This window comes from Diabrotica undecimpunctata, chromosome 5 (genome assembly GCF_040954645.1).
Source record: "Diabrotica undecimpunctata isolate CICGRU chromosome 5, icDiaUnde3, whole genome shotgun sequence".
Classification (NCBI taxonomy): Eukaryota; Metazoa; Arthropoda; class Insecta; order Coleoptera; family Chrysomelidae; genus Diabrotica; species Diabrotica undecimpunctata.
This window is the reverse complement of record NC_092807.1, coordinates 152040379-152060516: the sequence shown is the minus strand read 5'-3', so window position 1 is coordinate 152060516 and position 20138 is coordinate 152040379. Positions and strand designations below refer to the sequence as shown.

The following is a 20138-nucleotide window of genomic DNA, read 5'->3' as shown; positions in this document are numbered from 1 at the left end:
CTTTTATGTTCATTTATCCTGGTGTTGGTGTGTCTTTTTGTGGTTCCCACATATACCATTCCACATGTGCATGGTATTCGGTATACTCCGGCCGTTGCTAATGGGTCGCGTTTGTCTTTTACCGATCTTAAACAATCCTTGATCTTCTTTGTAGGTCTGAAGATGGTCTTTATGTTGGCTTTCTTGAGTATTCGCCCAATTCTGTCCGTTACCCCCGATATATAGGGCAAGAACGCTTTCCCTTTACATTCTGTTTCTTCGTCCCTTCTTCTAGATACGTTGTTCATCGCCTTGTGTATTTCTCTTCTGGTGTACCCATTAGAGGTGAGCGCTTTTTCAATATAAAGAAGTTCACTTTGGAGATGTTGTGGTTCACAAATTCTCTTCGCCCTCTCTGCCAAAGTTTTGATGATACCTTGTTTTTGGCTAGGATGATGATTTGAGTTCCTGTTTAGGTATCTGTCTGTGTGTGTAGGTTTTCGATACACTTTATGTCCTAAGTGACCTTCCTTTCGATTTACTAATACATCCAGGAACGCTAGTTGTTGAGCTTTTTCTGTTTCCATCGTAAATTGAATATTTGGATGTAGTGTATTTATATAAGCCAGGAAATCGTTTAGTTTTTCTGCTCCGTGACCCCAAATCACAAAGGTGTCATCAACGTATCTGAACCATACCCTAGGCTTGTATGCTGAGTCCATTATCTTCTTCTCTAAATGCTCCATGAAAAGGTTGGCTACGACCGGGCTTAGTGGGCTTCCCATTGCTACTCCATCCATCTGTTCATAAATTTGGTCTTCCCATGAAAAGTATGTGGTAGTTAGGCAAATACGGTATAATTCCACCATATCCTTGGAAACTAGTCCCTCAATTAAATTCAGAACGTCTTCTAGGGGGACTCTTGTAAAAAGGGAAACCACATCAAAACTAACAAGAATGTCAGATTCCTGCAAAGTTATTCCTTTGATCTTCTCAATAAAATGGGCGGAGTCTTTTACAAAGGCATCGTTTTTTCCTATATGTGGTTGTAAAATATCGGCCAGATGTTTTGCAAGGCTGTAAGACGGAGATCCTATGGAGCTCACAATAGGGCGGAGAGGTACATCGTCTTTGTGTATTTTCGGCAAGCCATACAAGCGTGGTGGGACTGCTTCGCTGCATATTCTTGGCTTTATCTCCTCTGGTATGGACGAAGATTTAATAAGTCTGTTGATTTTCCGTAGGGTGACTGCTGTGGGATCTTTTTTAAGTTTCTTATAAACCGCAGGATCTAGAAGATTTTGTATTTTCGTTTTGTAGTCGGCTGTCTTCATTACGATCGTGGCGTTTCCCTTGTCTGCTGGTAAAATTACAACATCTTTGTCTGCGTTTAACGATTTTATGGCACGTATTTCTTGGTGGCTCAAATTATTTTTCGGTGTCTTAGCTTTATGCAAAATTCTTGCTGATTCTGTCCTTATTTCTTCAGCTGCTTCGATTGGTCGCTGCTTTCAGAAAGAACAGTGGTCAATCTTTCAGATAAAGTTTTAACTTCAGCTGAAACATAATTGTTAGCCAAAGGGGGAAATTTTGCGATTGTGCCTAAAGTTATACCCAAAGAAGACATCATCGCTAATATAGAGTCTGCGATCCGCAACTTACCAATCGAAGCAGCTGAAGAAATAAGGACAGAATCAGCAAGAATTTTGCATAAAGCTAAGACACCGAAAAATAATTTGAGCCACCAAGAAATACGTGCCATAAAATCGTTAAACGCAGACAAAGATGTTGTAATTTTACCAGCAGACAAGGGAAACGCCACGATCGTAATGAAGACAGCCGACTACAAAACGAAAATACAAAATCTTCTAGATCCTGCGGTTTATAAGAAACTTAAAAAAGATCCCACAGCAGTCACCCTACGGAAAATCAACAGACTTATTAAATCTTCGTCCATACCAGAGGAGATAAAGCCAAGAATATGCAGCGAAGCAGTCCCACCACGCTTGTATGGCTTGCCGAAAATACACAAAGACGATGTACCTCTCCGCCCTATTGTGAGCTCCATAGGATCTCCGTCTTACAGCCTTGCAAAACATCTGGCCGATATTTTACAACCACATATAGGAAAAAACGATGCCTTTGTAAAAGACTCCGCCCATTTTATTGAGAAGATCAAAGGAATAACTTTGCAGGAATCTGACATTCTTGTTAGTTTTGATGTGGTTTCCCTATTTACAAGAGTCCCCCTAGAAGACGTTCTGAATTTAATTGAGGGACTAGTTTCCAAGGATATGGTGGAATTATACCGTATTTGCCTAACTACCACATACTTTTCATGGGAAGACCAAATTTATGAACAGATGGATGGAGTAGCAATGGGAAGCCCACTAAGCCCGGTCGTAGCCAACCTTTTCATGGAGCATTTAGAGAAGAAGATAATGGACTCAGCATACAAGCCTAGGGTATGGTTCAGATACGTTGATGACACCTTTGTGATTTGGGGTCACGGAGCAGAAAAACTAAACGATTTCCTGGCTTATATAAATACACTACATCCAAATATTCAATTTACGATGGAAACAGAAAAAGCTCAACAACTAGCGTTCCTGGATGTATTAGTAAATCGAAAGGAAGGTCACTTAGGACATAAAGTGTATCGAAAACCTACACACACAGACAGATACCTAAACAGGAACTCAAATCATCATCCTAGCCAAAAACAAGGTATCATCAAAACTTTGGCAGAGAGGGCGAAGAGAATTTGTGAACCACAACATCTCCAAAGTGAACTTCTTTATATTGAAAAAGCGCTCACCTCTAATGGGTACACCAGAAGAGAAATACACAAGGCGATGAACAACGTATCTAGAAGAAGGGACGAAGAAACAGAATGTAAAGGGAAAGCGTTCTTGCCCTATATATCGGGGGTAACGGACAGAATTGGGCGAATACTCAAGAAAGCCAACATAAAGACCATCTTCAGACCTACAAAGAAGATCAAGGATTGTTTAAGATCGGTAAAAGACAAACGCGACCCATTAGCAATGGCCGGAGTATACCGAATACCATGCACATGTGGAATGGTATATGTGGGAACCACAAAAAGACACACCAACACCAGGATAAATGAACATAAAAGCCATTGTCGTTTAGGACATATCGACAAATCTGCCGTTGCCGAACACGCTTTGGGAAGCGGAGAACATCGAATACTATTTGAAGAAACACAGATGCTGGACAAAACTTCACAGTACTACCCACGGTTATATCGGGAAGCGGTGGAAATATACAAGCACCCAAACAATTTCAATAGGATAGAAGAAGGACTAAAAATCAACAAAACATGGATACCAGTATTAAAATCCACAAACGCCCTTCCCGCCAAACACGGAGATAGAAAAGCTACTATAAACAACGACACGCCCCCTCAAGCCGAAACCAGTGGAGGGGAGGCGAGTGGGAATTATAAATATTGCCTCCGTAGTACAACGCGTCGTCAGTTTCTGCTTACAAGCGAAGCATCAACATCTCCAGAAGATGCCAACCCCTAGTGTTGGCGAAACGTCGAGAACAAATCTCAACAGAAGACAACGGCCCAACAGCCCGAATAAACAGTTTAATAAATATAATATTATAATAAATAATAATAATAATAAATAATATAATATTATATTATTTTATTAAATTTATAATAATATTATAAAATTCTAAGTGACCTCTTTTTAATGACGCACAGTGTAGAAGGAGGGAAGGCCTGGAAGAAAGGATAGTTGAATGCGGGCAAAAGACCCAGGGGAAGATCTCCAACACGATGGTCGGTCCAACTGAAAAGCATAACTGAATACTAATACAACACGCACAGAGATAATATGACAGCAATATTCAAACGAATTACATCACGCCACTATATCGTTACGAAGGAGAAAATATAGAGGAGGAGGACGATCGAATTGTTTAGAAAATAGAACAAGAAATGACCGTAAAATGTGAAAAAAATATCAATGCATCGATTTAGCGCAAAATAATAACAAACAAATTTCAGTAAATAATTCTTAAAATAACGATGGAATAATTCCTTTATGTTAAGTTCTAAAATCAACATAATAATTGTTAATAATAATGCAAAGCTATTAAATCATAAAAATATTCATTTTGTTTGTTTTCTTGAGAAATTTAAATTAAATGAGTCCTTAAACATAATTAAAAGTAAACCGAAGTTTTGTCAGAAATATTAACATGAAGTGTAAAATTCTAATTAGAGTCACCGTCATTCGCATCGTGCAATACATCGTGTTTGATTAATTTATCTAAAATGAGTGGAAATCCAAATCCTACAGTTAATGATGGCCGGATATAACGTAGGAGTTTGATAACATGTGAGTTCAATGACGAATCTGACAACAACAAAATATACCAATTTAAAATGATCAAATAATGCAAATAAATACATATTATTGTGAGAGTTTACAAAACAATTAGTCATACAATTCGTATGATTCGTAAAATAAATAATTAAAACATTGATAATTATTTATAACAGATTATTAACGTTTATACGTACATAATCTTGAAATACAAAATATAGTTTACAAGGATACTTGTGGAATGGTTATCGGTCACAAAAGTGGAGAAGAAAACAAAGGCTCTCGCTACTCGTATTTCATACACATCAGATCATCAGTTATCAACAGGCGCGCGTGTGGATATTGGTCAATATAGATCTTAGGTCTAATTTTAGCAGCATATTTTCCAACAAACCAGTAATGTTGATCCTTGCATCCTATCAATGTATTATACAGGGTGTTTCAAAAAGGTATGTCATAAATTAAATCACGCATTCCGGGGACAAAAATAAATTGATTGAATCCAACTTACCTTAGTACAAAAGTGTACACAAAAACTGTTACAACCCTTTGAAGTTACAAAATAAAAATTGTTTTTTTGCATTATCTCCTAAACTACATTGACATTTTATAATAAAAATGGACACGTTACTTTCTTGTTCTAAAAGCATTTTTCATACAAAAGAAACAACAAAATCTAAGCGCACAGAAAAATGTTAAGGGGGTGTGCAGTCCCTCGTTTGCCAACAACTGCAAATAATTATCACCATTTAAATTGTTGGGAAGATACTGAAGGTAGCCTCGTCGGTAAACAAAATATTTCTAATAAAATTAACATTTCGAGTGTTTTCCATTAACAACCAATCGCAAAATCCAATCCTTTTAGGATAATCTTCAACCAATAACTCTTGAACCGTTGTTAAGTGATAAGGTTTAAGCAGCTGATCCTAGGAAAAATTGGAGAAAACGGTTGAGTGAAGGAATACAGTGAAAACTGTGGAAATCCTTGTATATGTATCCTTCAAACGCCTCCAAACCCTTACGTGAGGAACATTTAATTGAGCAGCTATTACCCTTGTACTTGATCCAGGGACTTCTTCAATGATTTCTATGTCTTTATCAGTTGCATCCATTAATGGACGACCACTATTGCCAGCAACTTGCGGTTGGAATGTACCCGTTTTCCGGAAACGACGATCAATGGTCAAAAATAATCGTCTATCGGGTGTATTTCGATTGGGGTATTTTACTGCATAACGCCTTGCGGCTGCTGCACTATTTCCTTGACATTCACCTACGATATTCCCGATAGTTTATTGAAATCATAATTTAATCTGATCCAACTTACCCAAAGTTAAATGCATATCTGCCATTTCCTGAAATGTGTAGGCCATTGTAATACCAAAATTTTTAATATTAATCTTATTCACACAATAAATGATAGCTTCAAATTATTGACTATTATTGATGGAACTGTTTGTAATTATTATATGCGTAGAAACTAATAATGCCACAAAATTCATTTAATTTGAACGTACTCAAAAGTTTGGGGGGATTTAGGGTTGCACACCCCCCTTAAAATTTTTCTGTGCGCTTAGATTTTGTGGTTTCTTTTGTATGAAAAATGCTTTCAGAACAAGAAAGTAACGTGTCCATTTTTATTACAAGATGTCAAGTAGTTTAGGAGATAATACAAAAAAACAATTTTTATTTTGTAACTTCAAAGGGCTGTAACTTGTTTTGTGTACACTTTTGTACTAAGGTAAGTTGAATTCAATCAATTTATTTTTGTCCCCGGAATGCGTGATTTAATTTATGACATACCTTTTTAAAACACCCTGTATAATTGCGGTTAAGAAATAAACGTTTTCCTTTGAGCTTGTGATTCCATCTACTAGTAGGAGAGGTTCTATATTATCAAAATTAGATGATATAGTAACACACTTATTATCGCTTCATTCATGTCCATCCGAAAATCATATGATCCAAGAGCTTCTTTACCAAGAGTTTTTGTATTTTTTGTATTTTGTATTATTGTGTGTGTGTGTGTGTGTGTGTGTGTGTGTGTGTGTGTGTGTGTGTGTGTGTGTGTGTGTGTGTGTGTGTGTGTGTGTGTGTGTGTGTGTGTGTGTGTGTGTGTGTGTGTGTGTGTGTGTGTGTGTGTGCGTGCGTGTGCGTGCGTGTGTGTGTGCGTGTGAAAGATATGGCACGGAAACAAGTCCATCAGCCACAGAATGTTTTATTTATGTGTAAAGATATTTTTTTGGTTCTTCTTTGTTACTTTTTTTTAGATTATGTATAAATCATTGAAGTTATACTAATTTATATTTCTACTTTTACTTCTTTAATAAAATTTATTAGCAATTCTAAGGTTTCTCTATTAGCAGTTGAAAAAATGTGTGATATACTTAACGGAAGAAAATATTTTATTTCAATAAGAGATTGAATTAATCTGTTAGATTTTTCTAAAGATTTCTTGCATCCAAAGAAAATAAGGTTAAGATCTCTGTAAGAACTTATATCACAACTGTAGGATAGTGCCGGTAATATGCCAAGTTTAAATAAATGCGACGGGAATCGACCATGATTCGTTTTTAGGCGAAAGACACTTGCGAAGAATTTGGTTGTCGAGTAATTGAATATGTATTGGGGTGGTACTGGTAAAGTGGGGTGTATCTGAAAATACGTATTTTTGGAGTTTTCAACAATATTTTCCCATTGCTGTTCCCATTTCAGCCTTATTTTTTTTTTATTAAGTTAAATATATCCCATTCTCTATAATAAATATTGCAAAGCACTCCTTTCTGTACTGCTTCCTTAGCTAGAGTATCAGCTTTTTCATTCCCTGGTATACCTACATGGCCTTTCAGCCAAATAAATGTTACATTTAAATTTGCAATCATGTTTTTTAAACAACATAACATAGGACACTTCATTCCTTCAAATTTTGTATTTTTAATAGAGTCTAATGCAGATTTAGAATCTGTTAATATTACTCCTTCGAGTATGTTATTGGATGTTACCAGGTAACACCTTTTATAACTGTAACAAGCTCGGTAGTATAAATGCTACAAATACGAGTGGGTGGTAATTTATATATCAATGACTGGCTTGTATTTTGGATAAATACACCACATCTAACACCTTCCTTCATCTTAGATCCATCTGTAAATATAAGTTTTGTTATACAAATCACCTAGTATGGATTTTAGGAGGATGTGATTTATTTGATGAGATTCAGTTTACTTGGGAATTATAATTCTATGTGTTTTAATTATAGATTTAAAAGGTATGGTGTACATGACTTGTAATTTGTTACTACCATACAAATTTTGGACTCCATTGGTTTCAGTAAATGCTTCTGCGAGCGGGGAAGAATTTTTTAGTTTCCAATACTGGATTGTGAAGTCTTCTTTCACAATGTAACTTAATGTGTTGATCATGTTTAACTTCCGGGCTTTTAATCTTAACAAATATTTTTGCGATAATAATCGACGGCGTAAATCCAAAGGAAATTCATTACATTCTGTCAGTATTGCATTAACTGGCGAGGATATCATCCCACCGATGCAAGTTCTAAGACATTTATATTGAACTCTGTAATATTTAATTTCACATTTAAAGGTCTCCGTACTAACATTTTGAATATGTAACCGATTCGTTATTTCCATTTTATTTTAGATCATATGCTTTTAATCTTCTACTTGATAATTTTCTATAAAACACTTGTTTCATGCAAAAAACGTGACGTGAATATAATAATATTATAATTAAAAGACAAAGTCCAACAATTAAAAACTTGTTTTCGTTCCCTGTTTGAGGATGTAAGTGTTAAAGTGATAATGACGCCAGTTACAAAAAATTATTGTTCGATGAAAAATATCAAAGGTATCACAAAGATATCAATACTCAACTACATGTACGAATCAATATTAACAAAAATAAAACCATATTAAAAAAAAAAAAGAGAAATCTAATCTGAGTGGTTTTTATATTTTGGCGAAATTAAAATATATAGCACAAAATATGAGAATGTTCGATAAATGTCAATATATCATAGGAAATATTTGGTTATCCTAACACTAGATAAACGTAATTTGGACCGAGATTTACACCAATTGCAACTCTTTATCAGCATTATAGTCCCGAGCTTACACTGTTCACACAAATAAATAAATCTCCAGGGAATGCATTACCGGAGTTTAAGATAATGATGGATAAACATAAAAGTACAAGTTTGCGTGCATAAAAAATATCTATGGCCACAAAATGTGGATATATTTGTTTCTTTATAGTCCAGTCGTCAAAGACCCCTAAAAATCATATGAACAAGCTGAATTTTGCCGAAAATATTAATTTTGGGACCCCAAAAAAGATGCAAAAAAATTTACCACTTTTACCCCCGGGCTTACTCCTAAAACTCCCCTAAAAACCTTCATAGAGGTGTAAAAACGAAAAAAAAATCAATTTACCAAGACTCTATTCGTCGCAGAAAAAAATGCTTCAAACAAAAAATGTAGCTGAGATAATTTTAAATAAAAATGTTTATTTACACTTTTTTCAGAGAATGAACCCTGTCAGAAATAACGCTTTAAGCGACCGTCGATATTAAATGTTAGTTACACACGCGAAATCAACGTTCAATAAAATCTGTATCAGTTCGACGGTAAAAATTCGATGTTTTTTTATTCAAGTGACCTAATGAAAAAAAAAATCAAACTTGGACAACAAAATGTCAAAAATCTAAACAGATTAAAAGCGTTCCAGTTGTGGTATTACCGCGGTATGCTCAAAATTCCGTGGACAGCACAAATATTTACCGAATGTATACTAGAATAGAAGACTCCAAGGGTGAAAAACGAGACAAACAGAGGAAGAGTATAGGCAGCTGAGACGAGAAGAAAAACGAATACTTAAAAAAAAGAAGAAAGAGCATATAGAGAGTCAACTAAAAGAACTAGAGAACAATAAGGCACAAGCAGAAACGCGAAAGTTCTACAAGAGGATTAACCAGAACAGAAAAGAATTCAAACCTAAATTATCCACGTCGTTAGAAATAGAACACGGGAGATCATTGGTAATCAGGACCAGATACTAGAAAGATGGGCAGAAAACTTCGAGAAAAGGCTAAGTATAAGAAGTGAGACAGGGCTCCACGAATCAGAAAGTTAACTGGAGGACATTGACGACGAAAGAGAGAAAGATAACATCCCAACAGAGGTAGAAGTGATCCAAGCTATACAAAAATTGAAAGAAAACAAAGCTCCTGGGGCAGATTGCATTCCTTCAGAACTTTTAAAGCATGGCAAAAAAAACCTGACATACTGTATATGTAGACTGGTAGAACTGATCTGGAAGCAAATAAAGTTGCCAGAAGACTGGAATGTACCAGTACTACCATGTACTACCGCCTGTATGACGAACCTGATATTATTAGGTCCATCAAAATAAACTGGCTGCGGTGGTTAGGTCACATAGAGACAATGAATGAGATGGAGCCGCCAAAACATATTTATAACCAAAGAATAGATGGAATGAGAAGGAGACGCAGACCCAGAGCACGATTTAAGGATCAGGTAGAGGAAGACTTGAGAATTTTGGGAGTACGAAACTGGAAAACCAAGGCGAAGAATAGGAGAGAATGGAGACTTTTCCTTGAACAGGTCAAGACCCACCATGGGTTGTGGAGCCAATGATGATGATGACGCTAGAATTTATGAAAATGAGAATCATTCAGGACAAAGTAGAAAAAACGCTGGGTCGAAAGAAAACAACTGTCCTGACTGTGTAATATTAGACAATGGACAGGTCGACCGGTCGAGGAACAGTTTCATGTAGCTAAAGACCGTGAAACGGTCTTGTGACAGTTAATCAGTTACTATTTACAGATTTTACAAAGAGAACTTTTGGATCCTCCATCACGAGAAGGGTGACAACACGCTCTAAATTTCGCTAAAAACCAGGTGACAGTCATGGAGCAGTTGCCCGATTCGCCAGATTTAGCAGCCTTTGACTTCTACGTGCTCCCACAAATCAAATCATGACTGGCGGTGTAGAAATGCAGAAGGCGAGTATATTGAAGAGGACAAATAAAATATAAAAAAATGCTAAACAAAGATGTTACACCAACAGTCTCGGAACTTAATTGCCAGACCTCTATTACGCTATTTAGTTCCAATTCTACAATGCCTCGCGAACTATGACACCGTATGTCACTAATTATTATAAAATTAACTATTATGTTAAATAATCCTTTGTGAAAGTAAATATCGTGGCAGAAATAAAATATGTTTATCCAATACTAGAAACTACCAAACATCGGGTTACTTGTACGAAGGTGAAGATATTTTGCTTACTTGTCCATTAGTTGTTACAATGACATTATATTATGATTAACATATTCGTCAATATGGTCCTTTGAACTAAACAACAGGTATCATAATGGAGCATTAGGCTTGTCTATAGGTCCAATATCTACGAGTATAAGCTCTCTATTTTGGTTTAACATGTCATATTGACGTCTCGATAGAGACTTTTTTCGTTGTGTGAGGTGAAATAAATTAAATATATTTCGCCTTTTCCACCAACGTCATGCATAGCACATTTTTTTAGTAAACTACTAATGCAACAACAGTGCAGTATTACCCCGCACTTGCTTAAATTTTTCTGTGCAGGCTAGGCATCTTATTGCAAGGATTGCCCTATCATCTCATATCATGAAATAAGGGTACAACATTGAGTATATCTCAAAACTTTATCGCTTCTTACATCTCAAAAAAAAGGTGTCCGATAGTGGAGACTAATTCACAGGATTGGTACATCTTAAACAAAAAATTCTAACTGGATTACTTAAAGAAAGCACCCTTATAAGACAATCAACCACTTTTAATCGAAAATTAAAATCAAAAAACAAAATGGCGGACATTTGAAGAAAAAGTCGAAAAAAATCGATTTATTTTGACCAATTTTTGCATGTCAAAATTAGTTTTTCGACTTTTTTTCTAAACAGTGAATTAGAGACGTTAACTGAGGCGCCCTGTAGAAAACCCTCTAGCGCTCTCTTAGTTTATGCAAACTAAAAAAATTTCTTTGTTTAATTCGAAGATAAAATAATATTCAAAAATCATGTTCGATTCTAATACACTCGCGATCATAAAATCCGGGTCACCTTGAAAATCACCGATATTTCATTTTTAACGAGCTTTATCGTAAATAATAATAACACAAATACAAACTAATGCATGTTTCTGGGAATTGTTGTCGGCTTAGTGGTTTCCTTTGCAACAAATAATTTCAATAGTGCCGATTTCGCGGGAAAGCGCACACTTCCCAAAATGAACGATACCTGTAACTGCCGCTTGTTTTAAATATGTCTCATTTGTGCTTCGTCTTTCTGTTCAAACGCAACGAACAAACGTTTATTATTGCCACCATGAGTGTTTATTAGTGCCATTATTAGTGTTTATTATTGTTTATTTTTTGCCAAAAATACCCTTGACTGTTGTTAAAACGGCACAAATTGTTGCGCTTGTGAAAGACGGTCACACTCAACAGCAAGTCGCAAGAACTGTTGGCGTAAGCCTTTCTACGGTTCAACGAGTGCTTCAACACTTTCAGGAGAACGGTTTGCTATCCAGACGACCTGGCTCTGGACGAAGAAGAATGACCACGGTACGAGATGACCGTTTTCTTGTGTTTCAGGCTTTACGAAACCGGACCTCAACTGCGATTATGCATCGAAATCGTCTACAGAAAGTACGAAATCGCAATGTTAGCGTTGCAACGGTCAGGAGAAGATTTCGTTCTTTTAGACTATCCTCTCGGGTAATGGCTACAGAACCGCCACTTCGCCTGGCGCATCGAGATGCACGACTAGCTTTTGCTCGACAATACGCGCATTGGGGAATTAACGATTGGAGCAAAGAGTTATTCTCAGATGAATCCCGTTTCTGCCTAACTGGATCCGATGGACGTGTAAGAGTTTGGAGGAGAACCGGTGAATGATTTTCACAAGCTTGTATTGCTCCAAGAATGCCATTTGGTGGAGGCTCGGTCATGGCATGGGGAGGTGTATCTTCCGACTTCCGCACAAAATTACCCTTCATCGAAAATGAGTCCTTAACTGCACGAAGGGACATTACGGAGATTCTGGAAGAGCATGTTATGCATAGCATGGCAAGGCTTGGAGAAAACGTCGTTTTTATACAGAATAACGCGCGAACGCACGTTGCCACGATCAGTATGCAATACTTGGACAAGGTTAGAATTACGAGGTTACCCTGGCCAGCTAGGTCTCGGGACTTGAATCCCATCGAACATATCTGGGACGATTTGAAAAAACGTATTTAACCCCTAACATCTCCTTCTAACAACGGACAGGAGCTCAAGGATCTGTTAGTGAGAGAGTGGAATAACATACCACAACATGTAATCCGGAAAAGAATTGAGAGTATGCTCCGTCGTCTGCAAGAGGTCATTAGAGCAAGTGGAGGCAATAAACGATATTAGTCATTGAAATTTCACTAACATTTTATCACGTTCTGTATTTTCCATTTTTTTCGTATGCCTGTTTTATCAACAATTTGGTTTGTTTTCTGCTTTTTCAATAAAAACAATAAAAAACCGTTTTTTTTTTCTTTCAAAACAAACATTGATGACAAATAAAAAATACGTTATCCTAAAAAAAAAAGGTTATTACTGCACCAGAGGCAAAAATATTCCAGAAACTTGAAATTTTCAAGGTGACCCGGATTTTATGATCGCGAGTGTATTTCATGTTCGTATCTAATAAAGGAACCGAGAATTTTTTTTAGGTTTCTAATCTGTACTAGTACCTTAACAAAAGTTGAAAATATTGTCCAGCGGTAAATATAGATTTATTGATGGATAAGGCCTACTTTGACCTTAAAAATTATGTTACGTCAAAGATTAATAGTCGCTTCGAGTTTTCACTGATATTATGTAAGTATATTTTAAAAATTAGTACTAAATTTCCTAAGACGTTTCTTATCTTCTTCAAAGCAAAATATTTGACTAAACTTAGTAGTTAATTATATTATCTGGTAAATTAAATTACTAGGTACGTAAATTTATTTAATAAATGATAAAATAAACATACCTGCTAACAATTTTTGTAAAAACTCTCCTTCTTTATGTTGAACCGTTTTAATGATGAATTCATCGTCGAAAGTAACATAAAAGATGGAACCGCTAGCACCGGGATTCGATAATTCTCTTAATCTCGTGTTACACATTGACATCTGAAAAAAAAAATCCAATATTAGGGATATATTAATCCACTATAAAAATCTAAGTTGCAATATTTTCATAATTCATAAAAATGGCTCGAAACAAAGTTAAATATGACTTGAATCCGGTTAATTTTCAGTGAACATTGGTTAACTGTATCCGTTTTTATGTTAAAGCGTACAAAGTTAGCGTACGCCAGAACACCAGAGGTTGTTGAATTTAAAGGATTAAATTGGATGTGGAGGATGGATCAGTTGAAGAATTCGAGAAGGTGGATAAATATATGTACATAGGTACCCTTATTGATCAGACACGTAAGGAAGAAAGTGAACAACCTGAGACTGACCAAGAGCAACAGATATGCTGGGGCCATGAACAATATAACTAAGGCCAAATGTATATCTCGTAATAGAAAAATATAATTTTTTTAATCAAATAAAAGGCAGATGTCGAGTTTTTTAAAATCTTGTCCAAGTACCTTCGCTCTCAGAACATCTTCAGGGGCATTTCGTCAAAATTATAGGCTATCCAGCAGTTTTATGAATGTCATAACCATTAAATAATACATTTACACAACACTAGACAAATGACAAACAGTTTTTTTTTAATTTGAAGAAGCTACATGGTGGGTGACAGCAGGAGAAAAAAATAATCATTCTCTCCAGATATTTCTGGTACTGTATATATATACATATATATACATGAAAGTAGACGATTGTATTTCCTTTACGATTGCAGTAAGCTTGGATTTGCAGTTCACCTAATTCGCCATCGAAGAGAACTCTCCTGACTTCCAGGAACTTTTCTCCTGAACAGCTGTCCCTGTTCAAGAAGCAGCTTCCTATAAAGCTAGCATAAGGTTTAGATTGATCTAAAAACGGGTTGTACAAAACAAAACACTAGCGACGATTAGATAATTCTGACTCAGGCCGTGGAAGCCACAGATTTCACTTTGTGGAACTTTTGGGAAAAGCGTATATTTTGTGCTAAACCAAATATGGTTTGTCTAAAGCTGTTCTTTGAAATTAACTCTCTAAAATTAAATTGTGGTATATCTAACTAATCCTCTGACTGTTATTTGAGTGGTAAAAGATAGTGTAAGAACAAAAGTATTTCATTTCTTAAACATTAGTCGACGCCAACGCGCAGAATTACAATACCCTTTCTTATTCAACGATTAGCAAAGAGCGTAGAGTTTAAAACCCTCACCTCTCAGTCCCAGTGTGTTTCAACTAGCTTATATTTTTTAATGACACTTGAGCTTGTTCCCTAGCGCCTTTATACGACGGCTTGAATATTATTTTCATCTTTACCTTTTTTCCGTCAGCTCCCCACCAAACTTAGGATCTTTTCGATTTGTTTAAATATTTTTTTAAGTCGATACTTTGGTTTTCTGTCCATGTATTATAAAGACAAAATTGTAACGGATAAAAAAGTAAGAACCAATAAAAGTTATGTATGTAGTAAAATTATGAAACTGGAAGTTTTTACTTGCGGTTTCAAGAAACCTATAAGACACACATTTACCGTAAACTAAGATTGCTACATATTGTGTATTACAAATCATATCATACAGAGAAAATTAGTATTATGGTATGATTCCGACAACGACTGCGGCAGTTGCAGTTGCCGCAGCGGCAGACGCCAGTACTTTGCAGTATTAATTTGTATGAGACTGATTCCGCAATTATGCAACTTCTGCCCGGCAGAACGTCAGTTGCTGTGCCGCCCGACGGCAGACGACACACTTGAACACACACAGTACTGCCGTTGTGAAGTTGGACGACATAGAAGTATTGACAAACGAAGAAAGTGATCCTTTTATTGATCTAGCGTCTAAATATCCCTGTTTATTTGACGGCATAAATGCGAATTATAAAAATTCACATTTCAAAGAAAATGTTTGTAAGGAGATCGCCCAAAAAGTAAATAAAATCTTTTAATCAATGTTTCATAAGAGCCTTCTTTCAGTCTAGTACAATAGTTGTGTAGGATTTCCCCTAAAGCAATAATACAATAACAAATGGTCCCCATCTTTTTCTTCTTGACGTAAAACTTACAGCACTTCGTAATCCATATTTTTTATGTAATACCCAACCTCAACCGTTTTATGCCGCTGCGCGACGGCAACTACAACTGTAACTGTACAAATCGTATCAAGACATTCTTCTTCCTCCAGGATTCCTTCTTTCAGGTATTTTTCTTTGTATTATAATCCTAACACTTCGTACCTATCTGTTTTTATGTGCATTGTGTGGTTTACAATTCGAGATTTCGTTTTGAAACTGTTTGAAAAACTTACGATATTAATATGTGGTCCTAAGCAAGTTTCTGTGCATCGTCCCATACTCAAAGTTTATAGGTAATGACTTTATTGTCGTGCGATCGCAAGGAGTAGGAGACAAGCTATCCCATTCAGATTTTTAACTTCAAAAAGGAAACTGGAAAAAGTATGCAAACTTGTTAGATTTTGAGTCTAGGAAAGTTATCCTCCAGGGAATGTAGACAACAATTTGTTCCCGGGATGTCTAACGAGTCCAAACAGCTAATGAGAACATACGAAACCCTCTATGGAGCTGATTCTTTTAGCCAAGAAACGGTTAACTTCGGAGCTGACCTACTCCAATAGCTGAGTCAAACCAGAAAGGAAAAGTGGATTATCAACGTCTGGCTATGCCTTGCAATTTTTAGAAGGCTCCAGATTAAAGCAGAATTCTGAATTTGTTTCGAAACTATCTTACCGATTTTTCTATCAGATGTCGCTATTGCGTTCATAACGAAGCCATTTTATTGTTGCTTCCTAATAAGACAGAGAAGATTATTTTTCACGTTAAGAACGACTATGAATAACTGTTCTGATGAGACTTATTAAGTCGAAATACGTATCAACAGATACATAGACGCTTTGAACGTGAAATCAAATCTTTTCTGTCTTTTTCATTTTAAACAAATTTTGTTTTTTTGTTACTTGGTGAAAAATTCTTCTAATAATTTAATTTTATCTGACTCATTTATATTGACACTTCATTTGTTTAATTTACTAATGTTTGTGTTTTGAGAACGATTTCCGAAGTGGAAATTGAAGCGTCAATAAACGTACTTTAACCTTTAATTGTGGCTTCTTCCCATTTAAATAGTAATTACTTGAACATGCCACAAGAAAATAGCTTCAGAACAATATAAAACTTAAGAGCGATGATTTATTCAATAATTCATAACTTCGAAGGGAATTAATCAAATCAAATGAATGATAGACCAATGTATATAGATATTGAGCCGAGCTTGTATATAGGATAATTTTAATTTGCATCTAAAAGTTGTTTTTCGCCACAAGGTGTCTTACACCTAGTTGACAGAAAAAACATATTGTTTATCCTTGTATGTGTATAAATCCGACCTTATTCAAAAATCTGCATTACCTGAATTAATCTGAAAGGATTTTCCTTTGACTTAACCAATAAACCGGCGGGCGAACTTTCGACACCAAATTGTCTTTGTACCTGGGGTAATCGAAGGGTCAAATTTTATTATCGGAAATTTCGACACCGCGGCGTAAAGCAGGTAGGTAGGTAATTAGCGGCGATGGACATTTGCACCCAAGCAGGACAAGCGGGTTTTCCCAATATTTATTGTCACGGCGGGGGGCGTGGCACTTGTGTACTTGTGACTAAATTATTTCAGTTGTAATTTATTTCTTGTTTGACGTTGACTTGTGCACGTATACGGATATTTAAAAAATGAGTTTGATAAAAAGTTCCCGTGGTCGAGATTTATTAGTGGTGGAGCATCATTCTTTCTCGAAACAGAAAGTGTTAAAAAGCGGCGAGATATTTTGGCGCTGCATCCAAAGAAACACTAAGTGTTCCGCAAAAGTGTTTACAATAGGCTGTGAGGACCTCACCATCACAAGAAGTGATTTGGTACATAATCATGAAGCCGGTCCAAAAAAGCTTGAAGTAAAGATGGTAACCAATGCATGTAAAAGAAAAGCCCAAGAGGACATATCGGAAAAGCCTGCCAAAATTACAAGAACTGCTGTTGCTGAGTGTGATGCCAATTTGCTGACGGTTCCTGACATAGCTAGCATAAGAAAGAACATTTACAACTGTCGTCGTAAACTGTTACCAGGTCCGTTACCAAGAAGCATATCAGAAGTCCATAACGCGGTTAGTAATTATTCTCCTAAAACCTGTCGCAATGAAAGTTTTTTGTTTTTAAATCATCCTGAATTAAATGTAATTGTATTTTCATGCGAGACAAATATTCGTTTGTTGTGTAAATTAAAAACTTTGTATATGGATGGTACATTTTCATACAGTACCAAATATTTTCTACAATTATTTACTATACATGGCTTGGAAAATGGACATTATGTTCCTTTAGCATACTGTTTGTTAAAGGACAAATTGTCAATGACATACAAAAATTTATTTTCTTTATTAAGGTCTAAGATTTTTGAAACATTTCAATTATCATTAGAGCCAACTGAAATATTTGTGGACTTGGAAAAAGCAGTTCACTGTGCTTTATTGTATATGTGGCCCAATGCAAAAATTAGTGGATGCCGTTTTCACTTACACCAAAACTGGTTTAAAAAAATTCAATCTTTGGGTTTGGTACAAGAATATAAGGATACAAATTCAGAAATTGGAAAATGGTTAAGGCATACGTTTGGTTTAACTTATTTAAATCCAGCAGAAGTTGAAGAATGCTTTCTTTATGATTTAATGTCATATAAACCTATAAACGCAACACTTGATATATATGCAGATTATTTACTGGAAAATTACATTTTCGATAGCGCTCTATTTCCACCACACATATGGTCTAATCAGAATCCGTCTATTGCGAGGACCACAAATGCCTGTGAATCCTTTCATTCGAGATTTAATTCTTCTTTTTATTCAACACATCCGTCTATTTTTATTGAAAAGTTAAAAGAATTTCAAGTAGACACTTATGTCAAAATAAATAGTTTACATATACCAGCAAAAATCAAAGATACTACTGTTAAGGCTAAATTGGCATTTTTGGAGAAAATGATGGATAAACTACGATCCCAACAAATACGTAGGTTAGATTTTATAAAAGCGGTATCTTATCATTCCTATAATAGCAAATAAATCATTGTATACAAGTATATTAACGGTAAAATGTACAAAAATTAGGTACTAGTTGTATTATATTTAGATATTATTACAGTTTTAAAGAAATAAAATGCACATTACTTTTATTAAAATAAATAAATTAATTAATTATGGTATTTTATTTATGTCGCAGCTATATTTATTTGGTGTCGAATATACCTGTAAGATAAAAACGGGAATTGGGGCTGGTGTCGAAAATTGCCATTAAATTTTAGTCGCTATCTGCTTAGTGTCGAAATTTCCTACGCCCCAATAAACTGTCAAAACTGGTCCATAAATAAAAAAAATTATTTAAGATCAAAATTTCGTAGTATTTGAAAACGGCCGTTTTTATTAAATACATTTAACATAAGGAATTAAAAAAATGGAGAACTGGTCTAGCGAATAAACTAAAACAGCAAAAAATAAAACAAAAACTTACCAAAAAGTCATCGGGTTGGATACCAAATAGATCTCGGAAGTACCTGAAAGCTATAGGTGCGTAATTTTTGAACTTAAACTCCGAATAATGATGAGCTGGCGTGTGATTTGATCCTTCGCTAGGAAAATTTGTCGTTTCCACCGTCATAAAATCTTGCATCAAGAGATCTCTTTCAGGTTTCGATGCCAAACCGCCAACAGCATGCTGGATGCCTGAAAGATAAAAATATTATATTATTATTTATGCGTCTTCGGTAGAGTATTTAATTTTTAAAAGTGTAAACATTTGGTTAAACATATTCTTAAATATAGTGTTGGGTCATCAGATTTGTTCAAAATACAATAGTTACAAAATACAATAGAATGTGAACAAGGTACAAAATACATACAGAGAATGGAGATTATTTTAGGTGAGATTATAACGTCACTACATTATAACGTCTGAAAATGAAAAAGTGTCATTTCATCTATACCGGAAGTATACCTTCATTTCATCTCGGTATCTGCTAGTTTCTGACCCTTTTTTTTTTCTTGGCAATCGGGCTAAGTGCCCATCCAGCCAGCAGCAAATGTGTAATAACGTTCACTTAAATTAACCTATTCTAACTAAACTAAATACACTACAATTCTGGAAATTAAAAGAAGACTACGATGGGAGAGGAACTAGGATTACTTTTCGCACCTAGGGGTCATTAAAGGTGACTCACAGACAGAAAGTGTAGACCACGGAAAGTATAGGTAAAAAGGTAAAATATTTGGCGAGTTAACAGAGGTAACGAGCTTCACACCTACACTAAAGTTTTAAGTTACACATTTTAATAAACTTAAGAATAATTTTATATACCTTGTACATATTTAATGATACCAAATAAAGTAGATTGAAAGGGGGGTATAATTTTTGCAATAATAAACTATTAATAAGTTCTTGTCTTTGTATTTCAAATTTACTACAAGCATAAAAAATGTGATCTAAGTCGCAAACCACATTGCAAGTTTC

General features: G+C 35.4%; 1 protein-coding gene across 9 annotated transcripts in view; it reads right to left on the bottom strand.

The window, feature by feature from the left end:
* Positions 1-20138, bottom strand: part of PIP5K59B (Phosphatidylinositol 4-phosphate 5-kinase 59B) — a 188674-nt gene that overhangs the window by 91880 nt on the left and 76656 nt on the right. For all 9 annotated transcript variants that reach the window (XM_072533039.1, XM_072533033.1, XM_072533034.1 and 6 more), the window contains exons 4-5: positions 19143-19354; positions 13444-13585 (exon numbers count right to left, since the gene is read on the bottom strand). In XM_072533039.1, the coding sequence (XP_072389140.1) occupies positions 13444-13585; positions 19143-19354 (354 nt within the window). The remainder of the gene's footprint in view (positions 1-13443; positions 13586-19142; positions 19355-20138) is intronic.